We start from the raw sequence: 26,054 nt of genomic DNA, 5'->3' as shown, positions 1-26,054 counted from the left end.
TCTGCGTAAACACTTTATTGACAAATCCACCATTAAAAAACGGCGAACAGCCCAGTAAAATAAAGTCTCTGCCTTTCATCAAGTCTTAGGTCAGAATGACAATTTTCAAGCACTGGCTCTTTAATTTTCATCTAATTTTTTGTATTTCGTTTTTTTTCTTTGAATGGGGTAGGGAATATAAAGATATCAAATATTACGTTAGATTCTTCCTCTTCTTTTATTACTATTTTTTTTTTTTTGATGTCCTTTTTCTTTTAATGGACATTGTAGTGTGATTGTGGAAAGGATGGTCGCTAAAATCAGATGAAAAAATAATTTAATTTGAAAGGTAAATTATAAGTCACGTTTAAAGCGAGAAAATATAACCTGCAATTACCCATTGACCACCCAATGAAAAGCTAAACGACAGCCCCGGACCCGTGACAGAATAAAGTTCATTTCGTGACAAGTGGTAAACGTCAGTGAAAACGTAACAATGGTCACGCAATGGGCCCTTCATCATGTTAAAACCCAGACACAAGTTAAATAACACAACAATCACTCGCTCACACATTACGGTGTGTGGCACGGACGCTTAAAATCTATTAAAACCTATTTTTCTAAACTTTAACTGGGTGACTTCTCGTTTCACTGGGGGATAACTTTGCTCAGGAGCTTTCTAGCGCCGCGCGGGTCCCCAAGCGGTGGGGCGTGGCGCTGCAGAAGCGGAGCCGATGCAAGGGAACTCTCCGATGTTGCTGGTGTCAGGGGGGAGCGGATGCTCTTTACTTGGAGGTGCCTGCTGCTGCTGCTGCTTCTTGAACCCGTCTGACTTTTGGACGTTGTCCCAAGGCGCATCCCGGACAACGAAGCCGACCTGGTTACTCTGCCGGCTAGGCGGATTCATGTAGTGACTCACTAGATCGTGCTCTTCGATCTCGTCACGCACATCTTGCATCTGAACGAAAAAAGAAAAGGACAAAGTGTGATTTACACATTACAAGAAACAGCGAAGAAGGTTGTTGAGTGTTGGGAGGTCGTCAACCCTACGCCCCAATATCAACAAACAAATTCTCCACACTGATCTTTATACACTTCCTTAAAGAATAAGTGAAGAGAATTTGATAAAAGATCAAAGCATTTTACATCAAAATTGTCCGGAGAACATTGATGTTGGTCTTTCTTGGGAGTTCAAGGGTTATGTCACTACACTACTTCGGTATGATAACAGTAACTTTATCAGAAAGCACGGATACCCTGTTGCTCCAAACTTTGGAGGTTTTGTTTCTTTCCTTTTCTTACTCTCGTAACTGAAACTTAATCTACCGCTCTTGCCTGAGGGCAAGCTATCGGTCCGAAGGGAGGGGTGAAAGGAAGCAAAAAAAGAACGTTCCCCGACCACTTGCCCCCCCCCCCCCCCTCCTCTCTTTCACTCACCTCTAGAAGTTGATTTGAAAACAGTCTGTTGTATTGATTTCTACTCTTACATTTCGAGACCAGTTTATGGCGAGATTATTTTTGTGACTCTAACTTTAAAATCTGTGGACGAAATCCTATGGTGTGATCATTCAAATAAAACCTCTTCAGCACATCCACATGGTACTACTTATTTAGTACGCTGTTCTCACATTTGAGTCCTTGGATGAAATCCTACTGTTACCATTCGAATGAAACCTGTTCAGCAGTACTTTCCCATGGTACTATCTATTTAGTATGTAGTTCTAACTTTTGAGTCTGTGGATGAAATCCTATGGTGTTTCCATTCAAATGAAACCTCTTCAGCAGTACTTTCCCATGGTACTATTTATATAGTACGCAGTTCTCAAATTTGAGTCTGTAGACGAAATCCTACGAAGACTATTCAAACGAAATCTCTTCGGCAGACCTTTTACACGATTCCATTTATTTCTTATGATTTTAATAAAAACGTTTAAATTGGCCACAACAACGAAAGAAAGGGTTAAACAAATAATTATTATACTGAATAATTAAATTCTTACATATTCTTCTTCCAATAACAGAAGCTGATCTCTTGCTTCTTCCACATTATCAGCTTGACCGGAAATGACGACTGGATCTGAAGTGTTCAGTGACGGGAACCGGATGTCCACCTTGTAGGTGTCCATGAATTTGCGGATTGCGCGTCCCTTCATACCAATCAAGCGGCGGTGCACGCGCGGATCGATGGGCACTTCTACGCTGACTTGGTCCTCCTGCAATAAACCGCACTTGTCAGAGAAAAAGAATTCGGATCCATCGTTCTGGAACCTTCACAAAACCGAAATCTCTCCTAGCCCTTTAAGCCCCAATATCCACATACAAATTCTCCAAACTGATCTCCATAGATTTTCTTAAGAACTACTTGGGAGAATTTGATAAAAGATCATGGCATTTTCCTTTTGTTGATCATTTTATTAATTCTCATAACTTTATCTTTTGACAATGTATGGATATTATTAGGAGAAAATTGCTTTCGGTCACTACTGGCACTTAAAGGGCTAGTGTAGCCTGAAAAAACAGCCGACATTTCGCGACGCCACCACTGGTTTCCCCGTGAAGTGACGTCTGAGAAACGAGCGCAGAAATTCCATACTGAATGAGAACTGGGTGGTGCTTCTGATTGGTTAAAGTAAATTTCAAGAGCGGCACGACCAATCAAAAGCACTACCCAGATCTGGGAAGTGCGCGTCATCAGTATGGAATTTCTGAGCAAGTTTCTTAAGACGTCATTTTGCGTCGAGAAATGTCGGATAATTTCCAAAGCTACCTCCGCTAAAGGATGTCGACCCTCCCCAATTCTTCTACAAAATCGAGGGAACGAAGACAAAGGGTATTTTCCATTTACCGTCATGGAAAAACCGGAAATTCCCGTTGGAAAATCAAATGGATCCCGCCGTTCCGTTTGAGAAGCTTCAGAAAATAATTATGGGCTTTGATTTTAAGTGATAATATTTTTCTACTCTTTTTGGTCTGTTCAGCTTATTTAAAAATACTTTACGTACATGCAACAGGTCGCTCTCCTACAACGTCAAATTGTATATTTTTCTTTTAATGCACATGATTTTGTGTAAATGGCAAGCAACTCAAGTTTTAGAGGCATGAAAGAAAGAATTATAATAAAAACTTAGCTGATACGCACCAGATCCTTAACAATCTTCAAGATGGCTTCCTTGGCAGCCTCACAGTTGTGTTCGTACCCAGTCAGCACTATCTTATCAGCGTCGGATTCGGTCGTGTCAACAGGAGGAAACTGGATCTGAACCGCATGATCCGTGCGGATTTTCTGGATGACTTGCCCTTTGCGACCAATTATCTTGGGGTGATAAGAGCTAGCCACGGTCACTTCCAACTTGAAACTACGCAGTTGCTAAAAAACAAACAGAATTGACTTAAAAAATGACTTACCAAAGACTTTTAGATTCTTAGACGAGGTCGACAATGTGGACGAGATTTTCTCAATTAACAAGTAGTGCGCCTGAACCAGCGTCATAAGGGAGCTTGAGCAACGACGACGGTGACGTTAACGAGAACGGCAAAAAAGCAATTGGTTTAGATTGGCAAAACAACAACTTTGCACGTGCATCACGCTTTTTTGTACATTTCTTTGCCGTCACTGTACGGCTACGACGTGTAAATGTCTAATTTCACATCTTGAGGACGTGAACAAAACAACAATTTTCTTTTTACTTTCCTGGCCTTCCATACAGCATTATTTAGAATTCAACTGCAGAAAAAATTGCCAACATTTGACGAATTGAACGAGGTGGAATAAGCGCGACAAAGTTTGAAGCAACGCGACATCACTTTTTAAGTGACGTTTTCGTAGAAATCGCCGTCGTTGTTGCTTAAGCTCACTATTTTGGCGGGAAAACGCCATGGCCGTTGTCCTTCTACTACGGGTTTAAGCGAGAGTGTAGTAGTGGAGGAAACAAGTTTTCAACCTCAGCAGTGTGAGGTGCTTCTTAATGAACAGACGGTTCACAGTCCCATATTTTTCCGTAAGATCGTCGAGAACGAGCGCTAGAGGAGGCCATCTTGACCGAGTCTGGCTTGAAGATGACCATCTTAGGGTGAGGGCTCGATCTTAAGGAAAAAGTTTTCAGTTTGTGGATGAAGTTACCGAGAAAATACTTTCTAATGATACTGTTTGTTGAGCTGCACAAAGTGATTCTCACATTTAATATGTGAATGAAATTCAAGACGTTAAGTAACCTACCCGGTCCTCATTTTCCGCCTCAATCTCAGCCACCTTCTCCTGAAGGGCCTCAATAGCCCTGTTGACCTTGGGGCGTGTTCCCACGATGGTGACCTGATCAGACTCATCCCTAGAGGGGGGTATGGTAATACTGACGTCATACTCCTCCATCATGTGGCGCACATTCGCTCCCTTGGCACCGATGATGAAGCGATGATAATCAAACGGTATAGTAATAGCCTCAGTGATGGGTACGAGTTCCTAGAGAAAAATAACGTTATGTGTAAGCAGCGAGCACTATGCTTCAAGGCAAGGCCAGGGAAAGAAAATAAACTCTCGCTTGTACTGTGGGCCAGCAAACCACGCAGCAAGCTTATTGCGAGCGGCAAAGGCTAACACGCCAGGGAATAAAGCGAAAACTCTCTCCTCACGCGCGACTCTTCGCCTGTCAATGCTTTGTAAAACAGGGTGGTCACGAGAATTTAGGACGCGATCACACAGGGGGAATTAGCTTCAGACCTAATTAACTTCTCCCCACTTCTTCTATAGAAGATACATAGGGGCAACAAATGAGAATTTAACAACTGCATCGCTAAAATGGAGGTTGGGTGCCTGGAATATCCAGGGGTTTCCACTATTGGCAGCCAGCCCCTAGATTGAAATAATGCCGCCATGACTGGCACAACCCAGCCATGAGCCCCCACACGAAAGGAAACGAACAGGCACCCGTCACACTGAAAACATCAGTGGAGAAAAACCAACAAAGCCTAGGGAGAGGGGGGGAGGGGAAGAAAATGGTTTACAGAACCTAGCACGAAGGAAAACTGAACCCGCCAATGAATCACATGATCGATGTAGCCAGCTATTGGGCACGCGCATGCCAAAGACCGCTGACCTAAGGCACAGAAGGCGCTTTTAGTTGTTACCCCCTTTAAATTTCATTTAAATTTTGATATTAGGGTTAAGAAGGCTAAATCTGAGTGGACCTACCAGTAAGGCTTGCTTGGCCGCTTCAGCGTTATCCTTAGAACCAACAATGGTGATCGTATCACACTTGCGAGGACTTGCTGGTGGAGATCCCGGCTCGTCACCGTTCACCTCTACAGGTGACGAACTTCCGTTCACCATTCCCTGGCCCTTGTTCGTTTCTCGGTCAGGAAACTTGATCTGTACATTGTACTGTGATGTCACTTTCTGCACGTTGACTCCTTTGGCTCCCATGATGTTGCGGTGATACTTCTGTGGGATGACGCAGTCAATGGTGATCATGGAATCAAGCTCGGCCACGATATCCAAGATCCGTTTCTTTGCACCTTCAATGCATTCTTTGGCTCCTTTTAATACAACGCGATCAGAGTTTACTCCGTTCCTAGGGAAGCTGACCACGACTCCGCCAAATTCTTCAGCGATGTCTCGCAGCTTTTCACCGCGCTTGGCGACAAAATACTTGTGGTGTTTGGGATCAACATGCACCTCACCTTCAACAATATTGTCCTAAGTAAAAGAAAACAATAGTGAATGAGAAAGACATGAAACCAGTTTTTACAAACATTAAACTAAGCCGCTTCCTTTAAGACGTATTGTGTGTTCTTAAAAACGCGTTTTTCTCCAACTTTCTTGTCAGAACATTACAAAGAATGTTCTGGGTAAAAAACGGATTTTCGAAAATCAGCGATCTCCGCGGTCGCCACCCAAGATATATCTTTAGTAAACACCATTAGCTTTATCCTACAAGTCTAACTTCATCTTTCAGGATAAGTTCATTCAGAAAGTTAAGTCTTCTGATTTTCTGGTCCATTGGAGGCCTTTTACCAGGTGAATTGAATAGGGAAAGCTTTTATTCAAGATGTGGACCAATTTAAAACAAGCTGACAGACCTAACACTCTTATCTATATGAAATAATGAAGGTTAAGGCAAAAATTAAAAAAAAAGCGTCATGGAAGATGTGAAACAGGACAATCGAAGTAACATGAAGTCTTCCAGTGCGTAGAACCCAAACTTTTCGCCTTCTTAAAAAATAATCTTTCCAAAAAAAAAAATATGACAACAAACTAGGAATCCGGCATGTTTTTTTTCGGCGTGGTTTTGAGTCCTTTCCATGCATGCCGCTGACATTCGCGTAGCTGTTCTCTTGGGGACGTAAAACAAGCCAACTACGCAAATTTTTGTGGCGCGAACGACTTGATACTGTTACATGTTAAAACCCCGCCGAAAAGAAACTTCCGCCAGAAGGGTGGACGAGGAACATTAATGATCAGCAGAGTATTTACTATTTCTGATTTGAAAACTTTAATAGATGACTTTCCATACCAGGTCTTTAATGGATTTCATGAGCTCTTGCTTGGCCGCTTCGACTCCTTCCTTCTTTCCGATAATTGTAATGAGTTCCTTGTCTTCATCACTTTGGGTGGGGAACACAATCCTCGCCCCAGTGTTCTCGCGCACCTTTCTGATGTTCGCTCCTCCGCGGCCAATCAAGAAACGATGATGCTGGGGTTTAGCACGAATCTCAGCAGTAAAACTGTTGGTTTCCTGTGGCATTAAATACAAACATTACGTAATTATCACAGTCACCCCAATATCATAGAGTCACCCTCGTATTATAAATATTCATTTACTTTATTTCTTTGCCTCTGCCTTTCATTTTCTTATTTTTTCTTCCCTTCCCTCTTTTGGCAACCAGGGAATAAAACCAACATGGCTGGCGCAAAGGCGCAACCCTGCCGTGAGCCCCCAACAAAAAAGAAAATATCAGTTGGGGGGGGGGGGGGGGGGGGTCTGCTGAAAGAAATCTCGTGTTAGGAAAAACGCTGCGCTAAGAAGAACTCCACACTTCACTGAATCACGAGAAAGTTGTAGTGACTCGCAAGAAATGCGCAAGCTGGCATACCATGGACCACTGACACTCAAGGCGCTCTTAGTTGTCAACTCCTTGCATTTAAATGCATTAAAACCTTTTTTTCTTTGCATGAGGTTCTTTCGAGGGCTAAAACCGTTAAATGAAAGGGCCTATAAGACTATTTTTAATCACTTAGCAATTTCAATGGTGTTTAAACGTTCTTTTTTTCTCACTGGTGTAGCAAGAAACCCTAGAATAAATTACCTTTTCAGTCAGAAGCTGCAGCAGTTGCTTCTTGGCTTTCTCCACATCATCCTTTGGTCCACGAATCAGAACTTTGTCGCTGTTAGTGCCTTCGGGTGGAAACTTGATACTGACGCCACCACACTCATCCATGATGGAACGGATGAGCCTTCCCTTGGCACCAATTAAAGCGTTGTGATGTTTGTGGGGGATGTTTACATCAACTTGAGTAACATTTGCCTGCAACAAATACGCCACTGACATCACATTTGAAAGTCACCACATTTCAGACCCTATTTTTTAAGTGTTAAATCATGTACTTCTCTACACCCTTCTGTAACAGACCCAGTGGAATCTAAAGAGAGGTTAAACATCACGTTTACGTCAAACGACAAACGTGAATTTTTACCACGTGACCAAGTTTCCTCTTTACTTGTCGTTTACCGCTCGTTATTTTTACACCTAAATTAGTTGTTTCACGCAATTTTTTATCCATAAGAATTGTTTTGAGCTGTGTTTATCAGCTCATTTTCGCTGTTGTACATACTCTTTCTGCTCATTGTGAATTGTAAATATGAAAATAATTTTTAATTATTGTTGTACTTCACATAATTTAGTTATATCTCTCAATGTGTCAGTGTAATTTTTTAAACGCAAAGAATTTTTCCTTTATTTGTATATATAATTTCAAGTGATCCCTTTTAACTTACAGTATATTTCTTTTTTGTAATATAATGACCAAATATTCTTCTTCATGAGAGCGTTTTAACAAGTTATGACTCCTAAGCTTTTTGTGGGTAAAAAAACTATGTCTTTGTCTATGTCTTCACATTTGCCATTATTTTCTTTGTCACGTTTCAGAGAAGTTTAACTGTTCCAGTATAAATGCAGACAAATAACTGGGCCCAGAAATAAATGACTGCCACAGTCTTACCAGTTCATTTTGAATTGCAGTAATGCGATCTCGAGCTGCTTCAACCTGCGCCTTATGCCCAGTGATGACAATCACATCACTGTCGCTTCCCTCTGATGGTAATTCAATCTTGGTGTCAGTTTCCTCACGAATCTGTTAAAACAAGAGAATTTTAATAAAGACAGGGCTAAAATAAGAGTGGTGTTTGTCTAAAGCACCCCTTCGACCAAGCAAAACAGCCAAATAATAGTTATTGACTTTTTGTTTACAACTACATGGATCTCAATAAAATGAATACTTAATGTAAACCCGTTGTCTCAAACATGTATAGAAATATTGTTACCTTTTTGATGGTTGTACCTCCTCTACCAATAACATTCTTGTGAAACTGCTTGAAGATTGGTACTTCCACACGGAAATTGGCAGCGATCTGTGGAATGAAAGATTGTTAGACTACTAACAACTCCACTCTGTCTGGAATTTTGGAAAAAATAAAAAAAAAATGAAAAAATAGAAAATAAAAACAGTTCCATTCTGCTCATTTACCTGTCAGATTTTCAACAAACAATTAATATTGTTGTCAGAATGCAGATTTACAGAATCTTGTGTTTTAAAATTAAGACAGAAAAACTTCAACTAATACTACAACATACTATGAAAAGGAAAGGCTACGGTTCTAACTTTTACATCCTTAGTATCCTTTGTCGAATAGAAAGAAGGCTGTTTATCTCAAATTTTGTCTTTGATTTTCAGTTCTTCCAAGAACAACGTTAATCTACTAGTGTACCCTCAGGGCTGTACTCAAGCAGAGAAAACTAGCTCCTGGCACCCAACTTTTGCTCTTGGGTGACAACAAAATCTTACTTTTTTCATACAAATCATGTGCTGAGCACCCTAGATTTTACAGGTTCAGAGCACAGGGCTCCCTTCAATTTTCCTTACAGCACAGCCTTGACCCTACATCCTCAAATGGATGTAAGGTGCCAACACTCCTTACCAGTTCAGCATTTAGCTTCTTGAGGAAGGTGTAAACACTGTCCACACCCTCTCTTGGTCCACGCAGGTTCACCACATCACTCTTCTTACCAGCATCAGGAAAAGAGATCTGTACTTCTGGATACTTGTCACGAATCTCACGGATTTTCTCTCCCTTTGCTCCAATAATGGTACGATGGAATCTCTGCTCAATAATCACGTCTTTAGTCTTTTCATTTTCCTGTTATGAGATCATGAAGACATGGTAAAGTTTCAGGAAGATTGTAACCCAATTCTCCCACTACATTCAGAGAAACTTATTTTTCTAATAATTATTATTATTTATTACCACAGTGTAGTTGTAGTCAAAGATTAAAAAAGTGTTCTGGAGATTAGCCTATCACCAAGCTCTCTGGGGCGCTCTGGTGGCAGAGTGGCAAAAGGAAGGAGAGCTTGCAACTACATCTGTGGAATTTGAATCCATGTCCAATTCTCCTGTGGCTCCCAGTCAACTGAGCTCTCAGATTTCTGCTAATCAGCGTGAATCGTACACGAGCGTGAATGTGACCAAACATTGAAAAACACGTGCCAAGGGTAATGACGCCATTACTAATGACATCTCTTCCAATCAGCATTTCGCATCGACTTTTTCGATGCAGATATTCAAATTCCAGAGACGTACATAGTTGCAAGCTCTCCCTCCTTTCCCACCCCACCACCAGAGCACCCCAGAGAGCTTGCTCGCAGGCTATCTGGAGAGTTTTGATGCAACAGAGAGCATATATGATATCAAAGAGTCTTAATGTAAAACCGAGGCATGTATGAAGATGACACAACTTTGTGTAACAAAGAAAATGGCCTTTTCTTGATAGTTGTCTTGATTTATACACAAGACACGCAATAGGAACAATATTATTGCAATTCTAAAACTGTCTGTGAACCATGATGAAAACTTGAAGGGGTAATGGCAATCTTTCAAGGAAAAATTTTTTTGCCAGTTACTATCAATGTGAGCCTCGGATATGTTAGTAAAATCAAAAAACAAAGGCAAGACAGGAAAATGACCATCCTAATCACCCATCCTCCACCCTCCTCTCCCCTGTAGTCCCATTTCCTCATGGACATAAATAGGAACTTTTTGGGATCATTGCACATTTCTGGGAAACTGCTTACCTACCCCTTCCCTAGGCCAACATTAACACTTACTTCTCCCTCAGGGCAAAATGTTGCCTTAGGAGAGGGGTTAGGCAGCAACCATGCAGCAACCACTGGAGACTGAGCCAAGGGGTGGGTGGGAAAAGGCCCTTAGTGACTATTGATACCAGAAGTCTCTCTGTCATTCACCGGCACAAGAAAAGGTAATTTGAAAGGAGAATATAGCAAATTATCAAGAAGACCTGAGGGCTTGTTTTGCTCACCAGTTTCTTGACCATCTGCAAAATCTCTTCCTTGGCGAGAGCCACGCCCTTTGGTGAGCCTTCAATCCTTAGGACGTTGCTGTGCTCATTGTTGGATGGGATCAAAATGGATGTTCCAGTTTCAGTCTTAATGCGGTTCACTGGCAAAAAAAGAAAACATTTATAAACTAAATATAAAACACGGTTAATATCACTGTAAATCCTAAATCAATTCTGACAATTTGATTTCAGGAAGGTGGCAACATTTACAAAAAAAGGTAAGATGAAATATTTACACCTCCTTCCTAAGTGTTGTCCCTTAACATGATGGGTAGGTTTGTGTGCCCTGATGACCCTGGAAGCCATAACAGTCTGGACGTTGGTCGCTGGTATGGTGGGTTTAACCCTGCTCGGCCGGTTTTGGGTGAAAGGGCCAAGCAACTTACAATACCTGGCCCTTCAGGCTTAGGAAGGGTCATGTAGCAGCTGTTTGGAAGAGAAGTCACCAATGGTGCCTAACCCTGACCCCAAACAACACTAAAACAATTGAAAGAATGACATGTTATCGTTTTCGGCAACCAATCAGGAGAGACCTTACAAGCAGCTTCTACACAACTACCAAGGGTTGGATGATGGAATATGTACCATCCCTTTGGAAAATATATCATTAGTAAATCCAGAAAAACTTTTCAAGATACAGTGGAACCTCGATATAACAAAGGGCCAAGAGAATGGCAAAAAAAATTAATTTGTTTGCTATAATGAGGTTTCATTACGTTGTATATCCAGGATTTTTTTTCCCATATATTTCACCATTACTTGGGTAAACAAAATCATTCATTATAACGAGGACTCTGTTGTTATACATTTAATAACATCTTCATTCACTGTTTAAAATCTGCACGCCTCATTGTTTAACATTGGTCACATGATTTACCATTACCTAGCGACATCAAAGTGACAGAATGTATTAACGACAATAACACATAAAAACTGTGCCGTGTTCAAATGGCTTCGACTTCCGAGATTTTCCGAAGCTCTGCTTTGTGCAGTATTGAAAATTTCTCATTCATTGTACAGTAAGCGTGTGCCTGTATTTGTAAACAAAACACTCGCAACAGTCTCTGACCCAAAAGTAGAGGGTTTGTTATATTGAGGTTCCACTGTAGCAGGTTGGCAGAGACCTGTGGAGGCCTTATGCATAAGGGAGCACGAAGAAGTGAGGTATTAGGTAAAGAGGAAATATCACACCTACCATTGGCTCCATTCTTGCCTATGATGTGAGGGTGATATTTATGATCTACAGAGATTTCTGCATAGTCCATTGATGCTTTCTACCAAGGGAAAACAAGGACATAATTATTACGCATTTGCAATGAACAAAAAAGTATAAACTTTAACATCAGTAAACTTTGAATTTGTGCAAGCAAGTTTTTCCTACAGTGTAACACACATTGCACTAAGTTGTCACCTACAATTGGCAACAAAGTGAGTTGAGACACTTTGCCCTAAAATGGGATTTTTTTACATTTTACTGACATCAAAACGGGGAAATATAGCTTTTCCTCCCCCTGTCCCCTACATTCAATGTAGTGCTGCTGTTCGAGCTACCTATAGAAAAAAAAACACCCCAACTTTGAATGGAAGGGACAGGGAAGGGGTGTAGATGCTTCTGTTCTCTTAAGTTACCCTATTTGAGTATAATGTCCCAACAATTTTGACGCTGATTGTGCCTAGTGGATATATATAAAAAGCTACATGTGTCTTGATCTTCTTACCAGTTCTCTGATGAATGTCTCAAGAGATTCCTGTGCCTTTTCAACTTCTTGTGGTGGCCCCTCCAGGGAGACACTGTCCTTTTCATCACTGAATTCAACATGAACCTGAAATCAAGTGAACTGATTACTTAATACAGTCAAACCTCTGCAAACGGTCACCTCTCGACAACGGCCTTGCTCTAGATACCCAGCTGAGTACCAGGAATTGAGTATGCCCAATGATTGACCTGCTTATACAAGCCACGGTTTGATTGGCCAATCAGGTTAAAGGGAAATTCAAAATGCGCTCCCAGTAATTCCTTGAGTTTGAAGGGGGTTCAGAACAAGAATTGCGGCATTGCTTAATTTGCAGGCTTTAAGATCCAGGTTTTATCACATCCACGACACAGGCTGCCCCACTGCGAAAATAACCTCTCCAAAATGGTAACCTAAAAGTGAATGATGCACAAACTGATGTATATGTACATGTACTCGCAGTAGCTTGCTCACTTTGTTTTTACTGAACATTACCGTTCTTATAAGCATTCTGTTTGACTTTATTGATATACCTTCATTATAATCATACTTACAAAACCAAAAGATATTCTGCCCTAAATCCAAAACACTGGAGTCATGGTACACCCCGTCTTAACTTAGGGCTCACATTCAAGGGCAGCGTGTATCAGATTATAATTTGAGAGGCTATAACAAGCTGGAAATACCACATGTTAAGACTACCATCTATGGATCGCCATCATTTAGATACTAGTGCTCCTCGTGCCTGGAATAACCTGACTGATAATATCAGAATGTTGGAAACACTTCCTACTTTTAAATGCAATATCATAGACTATATTTATTAAGAGTTGTGTTTTCCATTTCATTTTTTGTTTTGATTTTTTTTTCTCTATAATATGTAGTTTGGAGATACTAGCACTGTGTGCTACTCTACAATCCAAAATAAAATAAAGTTATGATTGAATAATGAATGTCTCAACCTTTCTGTAACCCCCACTTCTAATCAACAGCCACTCATCTTTGTTCATAGGGTGGCTATTGTAAAGAAGTTCAACTGTCTTATTATTCTATCACCACGAGATCTCCCCATGCATACAATTTTGTAAGTAACACTAAGAGTGCCAGACAAGAAGTTGCCACTTCCATTCCATTCGCCTTAAGACAACAATGAAAACAAAAACATTAAATTGAGAATACCTTGGGTAAGTCTTGGGTTATTTTCCGTATGTTCTGTCCTTTTCTGCCAATGATGAACCTGTGGAGCCAGCGTGGAGCATCAACCTCAGCCGATACCACACTGCTGGCCTTCTCATAAACCTGAGTCAAAGCTTGTCCAAGTTTATCTGGTTCACCTCGCAGGGTGATGGTTTCCAGGTCACTGTCCAAAGGAGGCATCTCCACAGAAACACCTAAAGAATAAAGAATGATGATGCAAATTAAAAATATTAAGACCATACACAGCAGTTCTAACTTCTGAGACTGGGGACAAAACCCTACATACGTGGTGTGACCATTCAAATCAAAAGCAGTCCCTTCACTAGGATTCCACCAATTTTTCTCAGAGTGCTGGCATAAGATTTCTACGAAAAAACTAAGATTTTCTAGTCGCCCACAAGCAAAAGTACAGTATGGCCCCAAGGGCCACTACACAAACCTACATGACACTGATTCCACGTGTGCAGACTTTATGATGTATACTATTACGGTCACAGGGTTACAGATGTAGATCTACCTAGAGTTTTCCTTACCAGTCAGTGTAAGAATCTCTTGCAGTGTTCCACCACGGGGGCCAATCACATACTTGTGCTGTGATTTCTTCACCTCAATTGACACTGTTGTAGTCTTGCGCTTCTTTTCTTCATAAATTGCCAAAACCATTTCCTTTGCCTTTGCCACGCCTTCCTTCTCACCTGCAATGGTGATCTCATTTTTCTGAGCTGATGGTGGAGGAATGTTGATGCGTGCTCCAGTCTGTTCCGAGATCTTCGATGCATTTCCACCAGAAATAAAGGGGTGATAGACATGTTCAATCATCAGCCGCTCAAAAGCCAGTTTTGCCTGTAAATAAAAAACCCCAAATTAGCTCTTTCCAAGACCCGTTTGTACTTTTGGTGACTTCAAAATAGAGGTACGCAGTCGTTTGAAAAACATGTCAAAATGATATCTGCTTTAAGAAATTTTCTGGTGATTTTGTACATTGCAGGATTTTCCGGGATTAATAATAATATTATTTTCAAACACCTCAAATTTGATGACCATACATGACCATACTACAACCTTGAACAAAACCTGTTGAGGCACTAAGCAAAAATCTCTCTGTTTTCCTGTAAAAATGGCTAAGATGGAAACCATTTCCAAACGAATGGCTATTTTCCCTAATCCCCTTATACCCAAAATTATTTCAGGTAGCAGGAGAATTACTCGTTGGTTTTATAAAACAAAACAACATTCAATAGGGGAAAAGGACAGGGCTTACTTTTTCTGTTTAGGGGAGATGGTAGTATAGAAATGGTGCAAGAGTTCCAAAAAACATGAAACTGTCTCAACAGTTTTGTCTGAAGTTGTAACCCCATATCTCAGTCACAATCAATAACATGAAAATTCAACAAAAAAAGCAGAACTCATCTACATGTAGGATATATTATTATTGTATTATTTCTGGGGTGAAATGATTACAATGTAATGTAAGATGCCAAATGAAAACCAAAGAAAACCTTCAAACATACCTGTTCATCAGAGATGACTTGTATTTCATGTCTTGCACTATCCACACCTTCCTTCGTTCCAACAATCCTTATGGTGTCTGATCCGTCTCTTGGCATGGTGATCTTAGTTGCAGTTTGTAGCTCCAACTGTTGCAGGGTCTTGCCTCCTTTACCAAGGATAAATTTGTGGTATTCGCGAGGAATGCTAATTTCAACATTGGCCTAAAAACAAAACAGAAATATTGCAATCAGCCTCCCTGAAGTATACATGGTGGAAAAACAGAGCCAAGTGTTCATACTTCAGGGGTATCAGTATTGAGTAAAGGTTAAGTAAATAATTTGGTTCTTCTCTTGATTACACAAACTAGTCACTTACAGCTACCTTTAAAAAGGAGTCTTTAGCTGACTAGACAAACTTGCATATCACCCTGCTCTTTTCATGCAGACGTGTTTTGAGAAAGATACATGCCTACAGTTTTTAGGATTTCATGTAAAGATTGAGTTTTTACTTATATTGGGTAATTATAAAGGCCAAGATACAAGTACTCCTATTAGAGACTTGTTCATGGATTTGATGGCACACTAGCAAGCTTCAATAGCTCCAGTCACAACCACACCAATGAAAGTCCAAAGCTACATGTACAACCAGACAAAAAATAATGGTTGCACCATTTGCCATAAAGCTACATGTACACATACTTTTCTTACTTCAGTGCACCTCAGAGGAAAAAATTATCTTGAAAACAAGATATCCCCCGACTCTAGCCCCATTTCAAAGTTGTCATTGCAAGCTTTCAAAACAATCTTGGAATTCTTAAAACTCTGAAAACAGAAAAAAGGTGCATGAACCTGGCTCAAATGATATAAGTAACAGTAGCATATCAAGCATTTTTCTACATGTAAGTGGCTGTAGTCTCGTAAAATTACCTGGGTTTGAAGCTGGGTCAGTACCATACGCCTTGCTTTAGCCAACAATTCGGGTTTTCCAGTTACCATAATCGTCAATCCTTGATCCTTTCCAGAGCTGATCTCAATTGCAGCTCCAGTCTTTGCCATGATGTCACGACAAATTTCACGCTGACGGTCATCTCCAAAAGCATTTTCATTTGGTTGTTTGTAACGTCGTTCTTCTAAAGGCACACGAAAAACCTGAACAAAAGAATTAAGTCGATCACGGTTACATTTAGAATTTTACATCATCACCTACAATGCAACTTCTACATGTGTAAAACAGAATGCCAAAAAAGAGGGTAATTTCCTTAAACATTCCTTTTATTTTTTTCTTGAGAAACTCAAGAATAACCATTTCAATTTGTTGTCTTGATAAACTAAGACCGTAAATCCTCTATTAAGCTCCCCTCTCTATTAAGTTCCCCCCCCCCCCCCACACACCATCCCCCTTACCTCCATCCTTATTCTTCACAAACAATTAACGTGGACTGATCAGTTATGGTTTACTTTGGTCTTTGGCCGCATGACCTCCAGCTTCATGTGCTGAACTTTCTCCTGCCCCCAGGACTTAATAGAGGATTTACAGTATTACAAGACCGTTCTAGCTTTGGAGTCTGTAGATAAAATCAATGTTGTAACCTCTAAAAGGCCACCTTGGACACAGAGATAAGTTACTATTGTGGGGTGGTGGCCATTGGTAAAAATTCAAGTGTACTTTTGCAATTTACATGTTTGACTTGTTGTTCTTGTTTTTGTTTCTGAATATTAACTTTGCCTATAAATAGGGGAAAAATGGGTAACTATCCTTTCTATAATAAAGAAACACAAAGCTTTGAATGAAAAGGAAACTATAATTCTATTGCGTTACATGTACTTCAGCAAAGAAACAAAACAGAGATTAATAGTCAGCCACCAAGGAAATTCAGCCATGCTGGAAGAATGAAAGCGGTAGACCTGATAGAAATTGTGTATAAAAAGGGGTAAAATGGGCAACTATCCTGTCTCCAATAAAGAAAATACAAAAGCTTTCTATGAAAAGGAACTAGTTCTACTGGGTTACATGCTCTTAGAAGAAAAACGAAACAGAGATTAATTGGAAATTACCTAGGAAATTCAAATGTTTATTTTATCACCTGAGTTTGTTTTCACCAATTTCATCACATTAACGCCCTCTTTCTTTCAAAAATACATCTATTATACTTGCTGGTAGGTCTTTGACTTGAGAAGATTAGTTTTGTTTGTCACTAAGTATGTCGTACTCAAAACCAGTCATAACAAATTGCATTTTTTTTAATAGCCATAACTGGGTCCAATAAAAAAAACACCATTTCCTGTCAGCAAAAAAGTGCAAAACTTGAAGAAGAATACTATATAATGTTCAACAAATAAAATTACTTTTGAAAACCTTGTCCAACTGCCACAATTGCGGCCTTAGTTATTTTAACAATTTAAAGTAGAAAACAAGTAAATTTTCCCCCCTGAATGCCTGGATGAACAAGATCTCAGACAAGTTGTCTTCTATCAAAAGAGTAAACTTAAGCAAACTATGCCAAGCCAAACAAAATAAATCAAAGCAAGCAAGAATTTTAGATCTGTTCAAGCCCTATAAATTTATGTGCACCAAGTGTGCTCGACTGGGATATCCAGGATTTGTTTGATCTAGTTATTGAACACAAAATCCAAAGACAGATTTTGCCAAACAAAAAAAGCTTTCAATCAAAAGATCTAGATGCAAAATCATTCTTTGCAGCTTAGTTAGGAAATCTAAATTGAAGAATCCCTAATCAAATGCACCCAAGCTCTCAGCTTGTCACTTGACAAAAACATCAAAGTCCACACGTGTATTAAATGATCAGCGACAATAAAAATAATGTCTAAATTTCTACACAAATTCTCCCCATTAGTATCATAGAAAATGGAGAGAGGCCAGTTTGGAGAATTTGCATTCTAATACTGGACGTTTCAGGATTGAAGATGATTTTATACTAATGTATCACTCATAATACTCATGATTTCTTACGTCATCCATACATACAGGTTGGAGCAAGTAGACTTTATGGGCAAAGGTGGTTCTACATGCATCTAAAAGCAAATCTCTTTAACATATGCACATGTAACTGGTTAATTTTTCTCTACCACAGTGGTGATGTAAGGCTGTAGGCCCTTAGTAAGGCAAAATTCAAGAAAAATATTTTTTAAAATTTACAGAAGTAGTACATCATATTTTAGAAAAAGTGCACTAACTAACATCACCAGTTTGGGTTAAGGATGTTTGACTCTTTACAAGCTACGGGCTTGATAGATGTAATTTGCTACCAAAATATCTTCCTTTGATTTCATATTGGAATAATCTAGTGTCAGTAAGATAGTGGAGTAGATAGATTCCTGCTAAAGTCAACTCAAGTGACCCATTATCCAGATACAAATTTTCTACACTGACCAACATACATTACTTAAAAATATTAGTTCAGAGAATTTGTTTAATATAAACATCACAGCATTTTCCCTTAGCACATATTTTTCACTGTCATAACCATGATTTTCTATTGATACAGTAGAACCTTGATAACTCAAACTCGAATAACTTATATTCCCCACTAACTCAAACTAAGTTTCCGTTTCCTTGATCAAAATTACACTGAAATTCACCCTGATGACTCAAATTCCCCGCGAACTCAAACTGTTTTTTGTTTCCCCTCAGAGTTTGAGTTCCCGGGGTTTTCCTGTATTGTTGGAATCAATCCAGACCCACTGCTAGCTCAAACTGGTTTACTTTCTCTTTCAATAAGTTTCCAGTAAATTTAACGCTCACAGCAAGTTTTTCTCTTGGGAGTCTGAGTAGTGGGGTTGTATTTACCGCAAATGAAAAAACATGCATATTAATCCATCACAGACAAGTGAGAAATATATTTACGTCTAAACACACAAGTAACTGTTTGATTATTGTATGAGCAGAACTTTTCACATCTTAGATATTATCAAGTTGTTAAGCTACGACAAATAAGTCCGCAGACTACGTCCTTTTAGTATTAAAAATCTTGTGATAATGTTATGAGAATGACAAAGTAGTTTTCATCTTGTTTTCACGATACATAAACATTATTAAGTTACAAATGACTACATAATTTCCAGGGACAATTCCAAACCCGAATTTTTACACTCATCATCTATTTTTTTTCAGCTTTAGAGAATTCACATTTAGAGGTGATATCAATATCGTTATAAAACGACCGGGTTTATTTTGAGGGACAGCTTGATGGAATATTGCTGCGCTTTTTAAGCAATGTCGTAACACGACACAAATTTGAATAGGGACGTTTGTATTGTAAAATAGCGACAAAACGAAAATGCAAATCGATTTTATGATAATGCTCTCTAAACCCGTGCAAGGAAAAAAACATGTAAAGGATATAGCTGATTAAAAAAGAATCGTTTAAGATATGATCAAGAATAGCAATATATCTCACAAACGGATATTGGTAAAACGTCCTAAAAATTGCAAACCTTATTGAATTCAGAAAGTGCGAACGACCACGTAAAATGTCATAAGTCACACTATTAAATTTTATTCTTCAACTTCTATCAGTAAAAAAAACAAGAGTAAATTTTCTTTTCCAAAAAATTGTATCATCAAAGAATATCAACATTTTACCAAGTCGAATATGAAATTTACAACTGTCTGAATTATTGATAGTGAAGATGGCTGAAAACTTGACTTGCTCTAATAATCAACGTTTAACAAAAAAGAAATAGTGCTTAACTGCTTGGATAACGAGTGTAACGCCCTTGAATTATGGAGAAACAAGTCGAACGTGAGACTATTCAGCGGACACTTTGCTAAAACAATTCCTTAATATGAGACACTAACACGACAATAGTGTGAAGTTCGACCGGAAGAGGCTCACATGTAAACGTGGCCACGCTAACAATTAAAACGCAAAAATTCGATTGTGTACAAGAGAAAACCGGTTCCTAATTCGCCACCAAATGCAAAAACGTCAACGACATGTCTTCGTGGGAAAAGTTCCACTTAACAAAACTTCGTCGGACAAAAAAAATGAGAAAATAAAAACAATTCCACGAAAGAAAAGCCATGTATGTATCCATTTTTACGAAGATAGCTAATTCAAGAATATTAGAAGGGAGTTCTTCAAAGACGGCAAATCAAACCATTATCTCTAACTATAATGAACAAAGATGCTCACAGTATTAAGTAATGGCATTTGCGTCTAAACGAGCCCTTATTTAGTTTTGAGGTCGCACCAGTTTCAGTAAATTTCGAGATTATTTATACCTGTGTCACTGTGGAAGACCGAATTGGGCCAGTCGCGGTTCGCCATTTTGATCCGGTATCATTTTGGGTAGAGGTTTGAATGTGAGAGCTTGGAAGAGGAGGGAAAGCTTCAGCGTAAGTAGGCTGATAGCCTTCCAAGTCTAATCCTGCGTCTTCTTCAAAATGGTTGTTCAAATCTGTTTGTGCGATGTAGCCTCCGTCGCTGTACATAGAGTCTTGACCGTGAACTTCACCAGGCGATGGCGACCCATTTGCTATCTTGTCCATATTCTTGAAATCTGGTCCGTTTGCCGGTCAGGATCTACAGTCCCACTAAAACAGGGCATAAAAGAAACAACAGCTGTTTAACAACAACACACGACGAGAAGTTAAAAGCAATCACGGTTTTGCGCACAGCAAAAACCGTGTCTCGTGGCTAATGCAAATTCGAAGGATATTCCAAATTTCTCTCACGTAACACAAAACGGGAATTCCAACAGACCTGCTACGCAATGGTGACTGTTTCCGATAAAATCAGTCCCGGGATTAGTTCCTGGGTTAGCAAGCCAGAGTGCCGGTCACAGAGGTAAAAAAAACTACTATTTCGGCCCCAGTGGCTTGAATAAAGAAGCAACGATTACGTGCTCCTACACAAGAAGAATAATTTACGTACGAGAATCAGGCGAAATCGACAAGCTTCTTTGTCTCACTTCCAAGTCATTGCGTCATTTCGTTATTGACCAATCAGAAGGGTGAAAAATTTGGTGCCCAGATTTAAACGAGCGACAAGTATAGAACGCCTGACGAGAAATTCCAGTTGTGCCTCGTTTACTCAGCTGTGAGGGTTCGCATCAACCCTGGAGAATATTCTTCTTTTTTGCCACGTGGTTGGTTTCGTTTGCCTAAAATAATTACTTTGGCAGGGTTACATCAAACAGACCTACAGCAGTTCAAGACTCTACGTAGAGATATACCACCACGGCAAGAGTAACTTAGAGAAAGATCACATTTCTGAATTTTGCTTCTCTTAATTTATTTTTTATAAATTGTTTTTAACTATTGACGAAAAATTAATAATGAACGTTTAAAAATTTCCTTGAAACTTCGCAAAAAGGTCTTAGTTATAAAAAGCTACCCCAAATTTTAAATCAGCACCTTTTTAACTTCTTAAAAAGAAAAAAAAAACAAGGACAATTACAAGGACATGCATTTTGTAGTTCAGGACGGTTTAGGGGTTACCAAGAGAAGAAGCTCGCCTGAAAAATTCCTGAATTTTCAAGTTATCACTTTTTATTACAAAACACAAAGCAGAGGCCTACATTTGATGAATAAACCTCGAAGGACAATGACTCTCATCTGTATTCAAGAAATAGTGGATAATTGGACCTAGCATACAATGCTTAGCAACGCAGTCAGCTAGAGTCATTGAAATGTGACACGTAAGCGTTTTAGGCCGGTTTCAAACGTCGTGCTACTGCCGTGACGAACTCAATTGATCGAATTAAATTCGACTTTAGCACGGCAGTAGCGCGACGTTTGAAACCACATCGTGCTACTGTCGTGTAGCACAGCAAGCGCCGTGTCGAACTCAATTCATAGTACATTATAAATCAGGGGCACCCAACGACAATTTTCGGAAAATATCTGTTCGGAAGACCATTTGAGATCTAGAATTTTCGGAACATTTGTTGTAAAATTTCTTGCTTGCCTGCCTCCCCTAGGATTTTCGAACATCTAAAAAATGGTATAATTGCCCATTTTTAACGGATTTTTACCCTTAAAAGGTCACCTAGAATTTTCGGGAGCCTTTTTTCTGGCTGAAATTTTCGAAAAGGTAACTTTTGATCCCTAAAATTTTCGGATCACTAGACTTTCAGCTAGGAAATCCGAACAGATGAAAAATTTTTAGGGGATAAAAACAGGCCTATATCTACCGTTTAAATATTAAAATACGTTTAACAATGCTATGTTTACGTGGTTTTGAACTTTATTCTCGTTGGGTGCCCCTGATAAATAAATTAGAATACAGTTTTAATGTTTGCTAAACCGTTTCTATATTTTGTGTTTTGTTTTCAGCAACAGCCGTTCTATTCGACTGAATTAAATTCGACGTCTGAAACCAAGACGTGCCAGTGTCGAGCTGAGGTCGAGCCAGCTTAGCACGGCAGTAGCACGACGCGTACGTTTGAAACAGGCCTTATTTACTCACAATTTAAAAATAACATTAAAAAAGATTCTTGTCTGACTTAGGTCGACTTACAACCGTAAAATCCACGCGCGTTTGAAACGTGAGTGAAACAGTTGATATTATTCACCAGAAAATTGTCAAATGCCGGTAGACCTCTCCTGCTACATAGAGATGAAAGCTGACGGAGTTCCAGCTACGATCTCATGCGCATTGCACATTTCTTTTGTTGTTGCTTTCAGTATTAAAATTTGAATAGTTTCCCTGAACGAAATGAACAACGGATCGTGCAAAACAAAATTCGCATAATTTGCTTTCCAATTTCAGCTCGCAATTTGTTACTCTCTGAGAGTTTTCTCCATGATGATTCACTTTTTCGCTTTTGTTTTCATTACTTTTTTTCATACTGCCCCAGCGATCATAATAATTTTAGACAATATTTCTGATATCCGGTTTGACAAGCTGCAAGTAATAGGTTCAAATAGTATTTTCAGAAGGTGAAAGCTGTTGGACTTTGGCGATTGACTAGTCTAAGTAGCCTTTTGTGTATTTTGAAGAGTGTACACCCGTTCGTTTGAACGCTAAAAACACAAATGCTTCTTCAACGACTAAAAAATGGGACATGACAAGATCCAAGATTAATCTTTTTCCGCCTTTACCAAGGGTTACTGCCGACTAAAGGTCCACAAATTTGGTTTGTGCGCGCGCAAGCGAGTTAACGAGCTAGGCACGAACGGTAAGTACATACAGCCATATAAGTGGTATGGATCAAGACTGGGTGGATGAAGGGATCGATCTAGCAACATTGATCAGGGAGGGAGAAGGAGAATGCTCACCCCCGACCAACAAGGAAGTTTCAATAAATGGCTCAATTAGGGATAAATAACTTTCCCATTCACTCTTACTCTACCCCCCTCCCCACCCCAAAAAACAGGGTAGGGGTGCAAAGTTTTGCCCGGGGTGATCAAAAATGTATCCCTTCATGAAACTTGGTATCTAAGGTAACCTATGAAGCGTTTTGATTGATAGTCCTCGATCCTCTATTCTTTTTTATACTTCAACTCGTGAAATTCCAACCTCATCTCCTCGAGCCCTATATTGGGGGAGGGGGGGGGGGGGGGGCGGGTGCATCCCCATGGTGTTAAACCTAACATCAAAAGCAGCACACATGAAGACCAAGGGTTTTTTATTCTGGCATTTTCCTTTTGCTGATAAATAGCAACCAGGGCCATCGTAAGTCTTTTTTGACAACTTGGACGATAACATAAAAAAAAAATCACACTTGATCTCAAGGATATCTGTCTCATAAAACATCATTATTCGGCAAATAACCGATAACATTAATTTATATAACTATGATATATTCTTTTCCAGGGGTATATAATAGCATTTAAATAATTGATACATCTATAAGTTCTATAACTATCAATCATAAAATAAAGTAATTTGAAAGAATTAATTAAATATTAAGCATAAAGATAAATAGATTCTCTGTTCTATGCAATAAAATATATCTTCAATAATCTTTAAATTTATGAAATAAATAATCTTTACTATTTGGACGATGTAAATATAGAACACTTATCGCAGATACGTTTCCTTTATATAACTATGGGATTTGCGTGTGTATGGATTGTATGAATTAGTGATAGGGTACTGAGGGAGCAGGCGGAGAAATCGTAGAGGACCTGCCCCTTATTTCCACCACCCGCACTCGGACATTGGATAAATTTGTAAGGATAAAATTATTATTTAGTCGCAAATTATTAGAGTCTTAATCAAGTCATCAAGCCAGCCCTTTAAGCAAATTTACAACCTCCGCCATTGTTGGACGATCTTCGGGATTTCCAGACCACGATGACGTCATCAGTTCCCTATACCGGTTATCCACGTCATTTCCTTCGGGGATCTCGGGTCGTAGATTACAGGCTACTACACGGAAAATGACAATTTGATGATTTTGTAATTTGTAGGGAATCTCCCGTGTCCAAAACTGCCACAGACATATTCCAAAAGAGAACACATCTGCTTTGAATGTTGGGCTTTCTCCTTTCAGAAGTTCCGGGGCTCTGTACGCAAATGTGCCGGTGAGGTATGATCTGGACGGCGTGTTCGGTCGTTCTTGGATTATCTGGCAGCAACCAAAGTCTGCGAGTTTGCAGTTTCCTTCTTGCGTTACAAGCACATTAGCCGGTTTGAGGTCGAGGTGTGCGATGTTATTCTCGTGCACATATTCCAAAGCGGTGGCCACCTCGTATGCAAATTTTACGCGCCGTTTGAAATCGATCTTTTCCTCAACATCGTCAATAACGTGCTGCAGATTTCTGGTGCTGACAAACTCCATAATTATACATGGTTGGTCTTCCAGACTTGACGCAACGTTCGCAGCTAAAACTTTGACGATATTCGGGTGTTTTAGAGACAAAACCTCGTTGTGCATTTCTGCTTCAAAGCTCTGCATCGCAGCCTTCTTGTTGCGAGTGTTGGTATGAAATTTCTTCAGAGCGACTTTGCAGTTGTTGTGAATCGCTTCAAAAACGGACCCGAATCCACCTGAACCTAAAAGGCGAATGACTTTAACGTCGTTGATATCGACTCTGGGTATTAATTCAACTGATTCTTGAGCAAGCATTCTCATTTTCACTTCTTTATATGTATGTACTTGAAACAAGCTAGCTTTCACTTGCGTTGTTCTAAGCTTCCAAAATTCCCGGGTCAAACAACTATATAGCATTTTTAACTGCTTATGCTCATGCAATAATGCAATATGGGTTTTATTTTAACGCTCCAGCGTGCGCCAAGGGAATTTGCGTCCTAGTAACAAAAGTGTGAAACAACTAAATCGACACTATTTTAAAAAGAGGGTTGCAATGCTATAATTCTCATGCAAGCCACGCCTACATGCGTCTCTTAATCTTAGAAATAGCTTGAATTCAATTTATGGCAGTATACTATAAATATCAAAACCTTTGTGCTCAATGGTCGGTTAAATCTAAGCCTCGCCGGTTTGTTCGCTCACGTTTTGCCAAGGGCGTGATCGAGAAGAGAAATGTAAAAAAGGTAAAACAACCATATCTCTTGAGTCGAAAACTCGTGATAGTAATTCAGCTAACAACTTGAGTTCGAAGGTGCGCTCATTTTACCACCCACTCCTGACTCCATCAATGCTCCGCTTTCAAGGGTATTTAAAGCTATAAAACTACACAGAAAAGAGAGGAGTTGAAACAATTAAGGATGTGATGTCTCCCAAGGGGATTGAATTCGAAAACTCGCGCACTGAAGGCAGCGCGCGCACTAACCAACTGCGCCATCCTTACTCTAGGGTGAGGGTCTCGCGCGCCGAAGGTCTCACTCGCGTTTGTAATTACCTTGAAATATGATTGGTCCATCATCAGGTGGTTTAACGAGATACTTGATCGTGCGTTCGCGATTTTTTTTTTTTTTTTTTGACGTTCTTTCACGGAAAAAAATATAGCTTTGCGATAATGAACCGCAAAAGTGTAACTTTGCACAGAGAGTATACAACCGCCTCAACCATAGAAATTTTACGACTGCAAAACTAAATTTTCCCTTGAAACTAAAACTGATCAAGACGCACTCTGAAGGAAAAAATATATCGTCGC

At 39.6% G+C, this 26,054-nt stretch overlaps 2 protein-coding genes across 2 annotated transcripts; both read right to left on the bottom strand.

The window, feature by feature from the left end:
* Positions 1-20,921, bottom strand: LOC140943997 (vigilin-like). Its single transcript, XM_073393106.1, has 19 exons — positions 20,749-20,921; positions 20,268-20,579; positions 15,950-16,171; positions 15,044-15,244; positions 14,066-14,375; positions 13,515-13,726; positions 12,321-12,425; positions 11,798-11,876; positions 10,564-10,703; positions 9,168-9,386; positions 8,514-8,600; positions 8,192-8,323; positions 7,279-7,497; positions 6,486-6,707; positions 5,165-5,668; positions 4,196-4,435; positions 3,119-3,346; positions 1,980-2,192; positions 1-937 (listed from the first exon to the last, which is right to left on the bottom strand). Exons 2-19 carry the CDS (start codon positions 20,532-20,534, stop codon positions 659-661), a joined length of 3,879 nt encoding a protein of 1,292 aa, XP_073249207.1. The 5' UTR covers positions 20,535-20,579; positions 20,749-20,921; the 3' UTR covers positions 1-658.
* A 3,296-nt stretch (positions 20,922-24,217) lies between these two features.
* LOC140940051 (serine/threonine-protein kinase mos-like) lies at positions 24,218-25,069 on the bottom strand. The gene has a single exon (XM_073388966.1). The coding sequence runs from the start codon at positions 25,067-25,069 to the stop codon at positions 24,218-24,220; it is 852 nt and encodes a 283-aa protein (XP_073245067.1).
* Positions 25,070-26,054: the final 985 nt, after the last annotated feature.

This window comes from Porites lutea, chromosome 1 (assembly GCF_958299795.1).
Source record: "Porites lutea chromosome 1, jaPorLute2.1, whole genome shotgun sequence".
Taxonomy (NCBI): domain Eukaryota; kingdom Metazoa; phylum Cnidaria; class Anthozoa; order Scleractinia; family Poritidae; genus Porites; species Porites lutea.
This window is presented reverse-complemented; position numbering and strand designations above follow the sequence as displayed.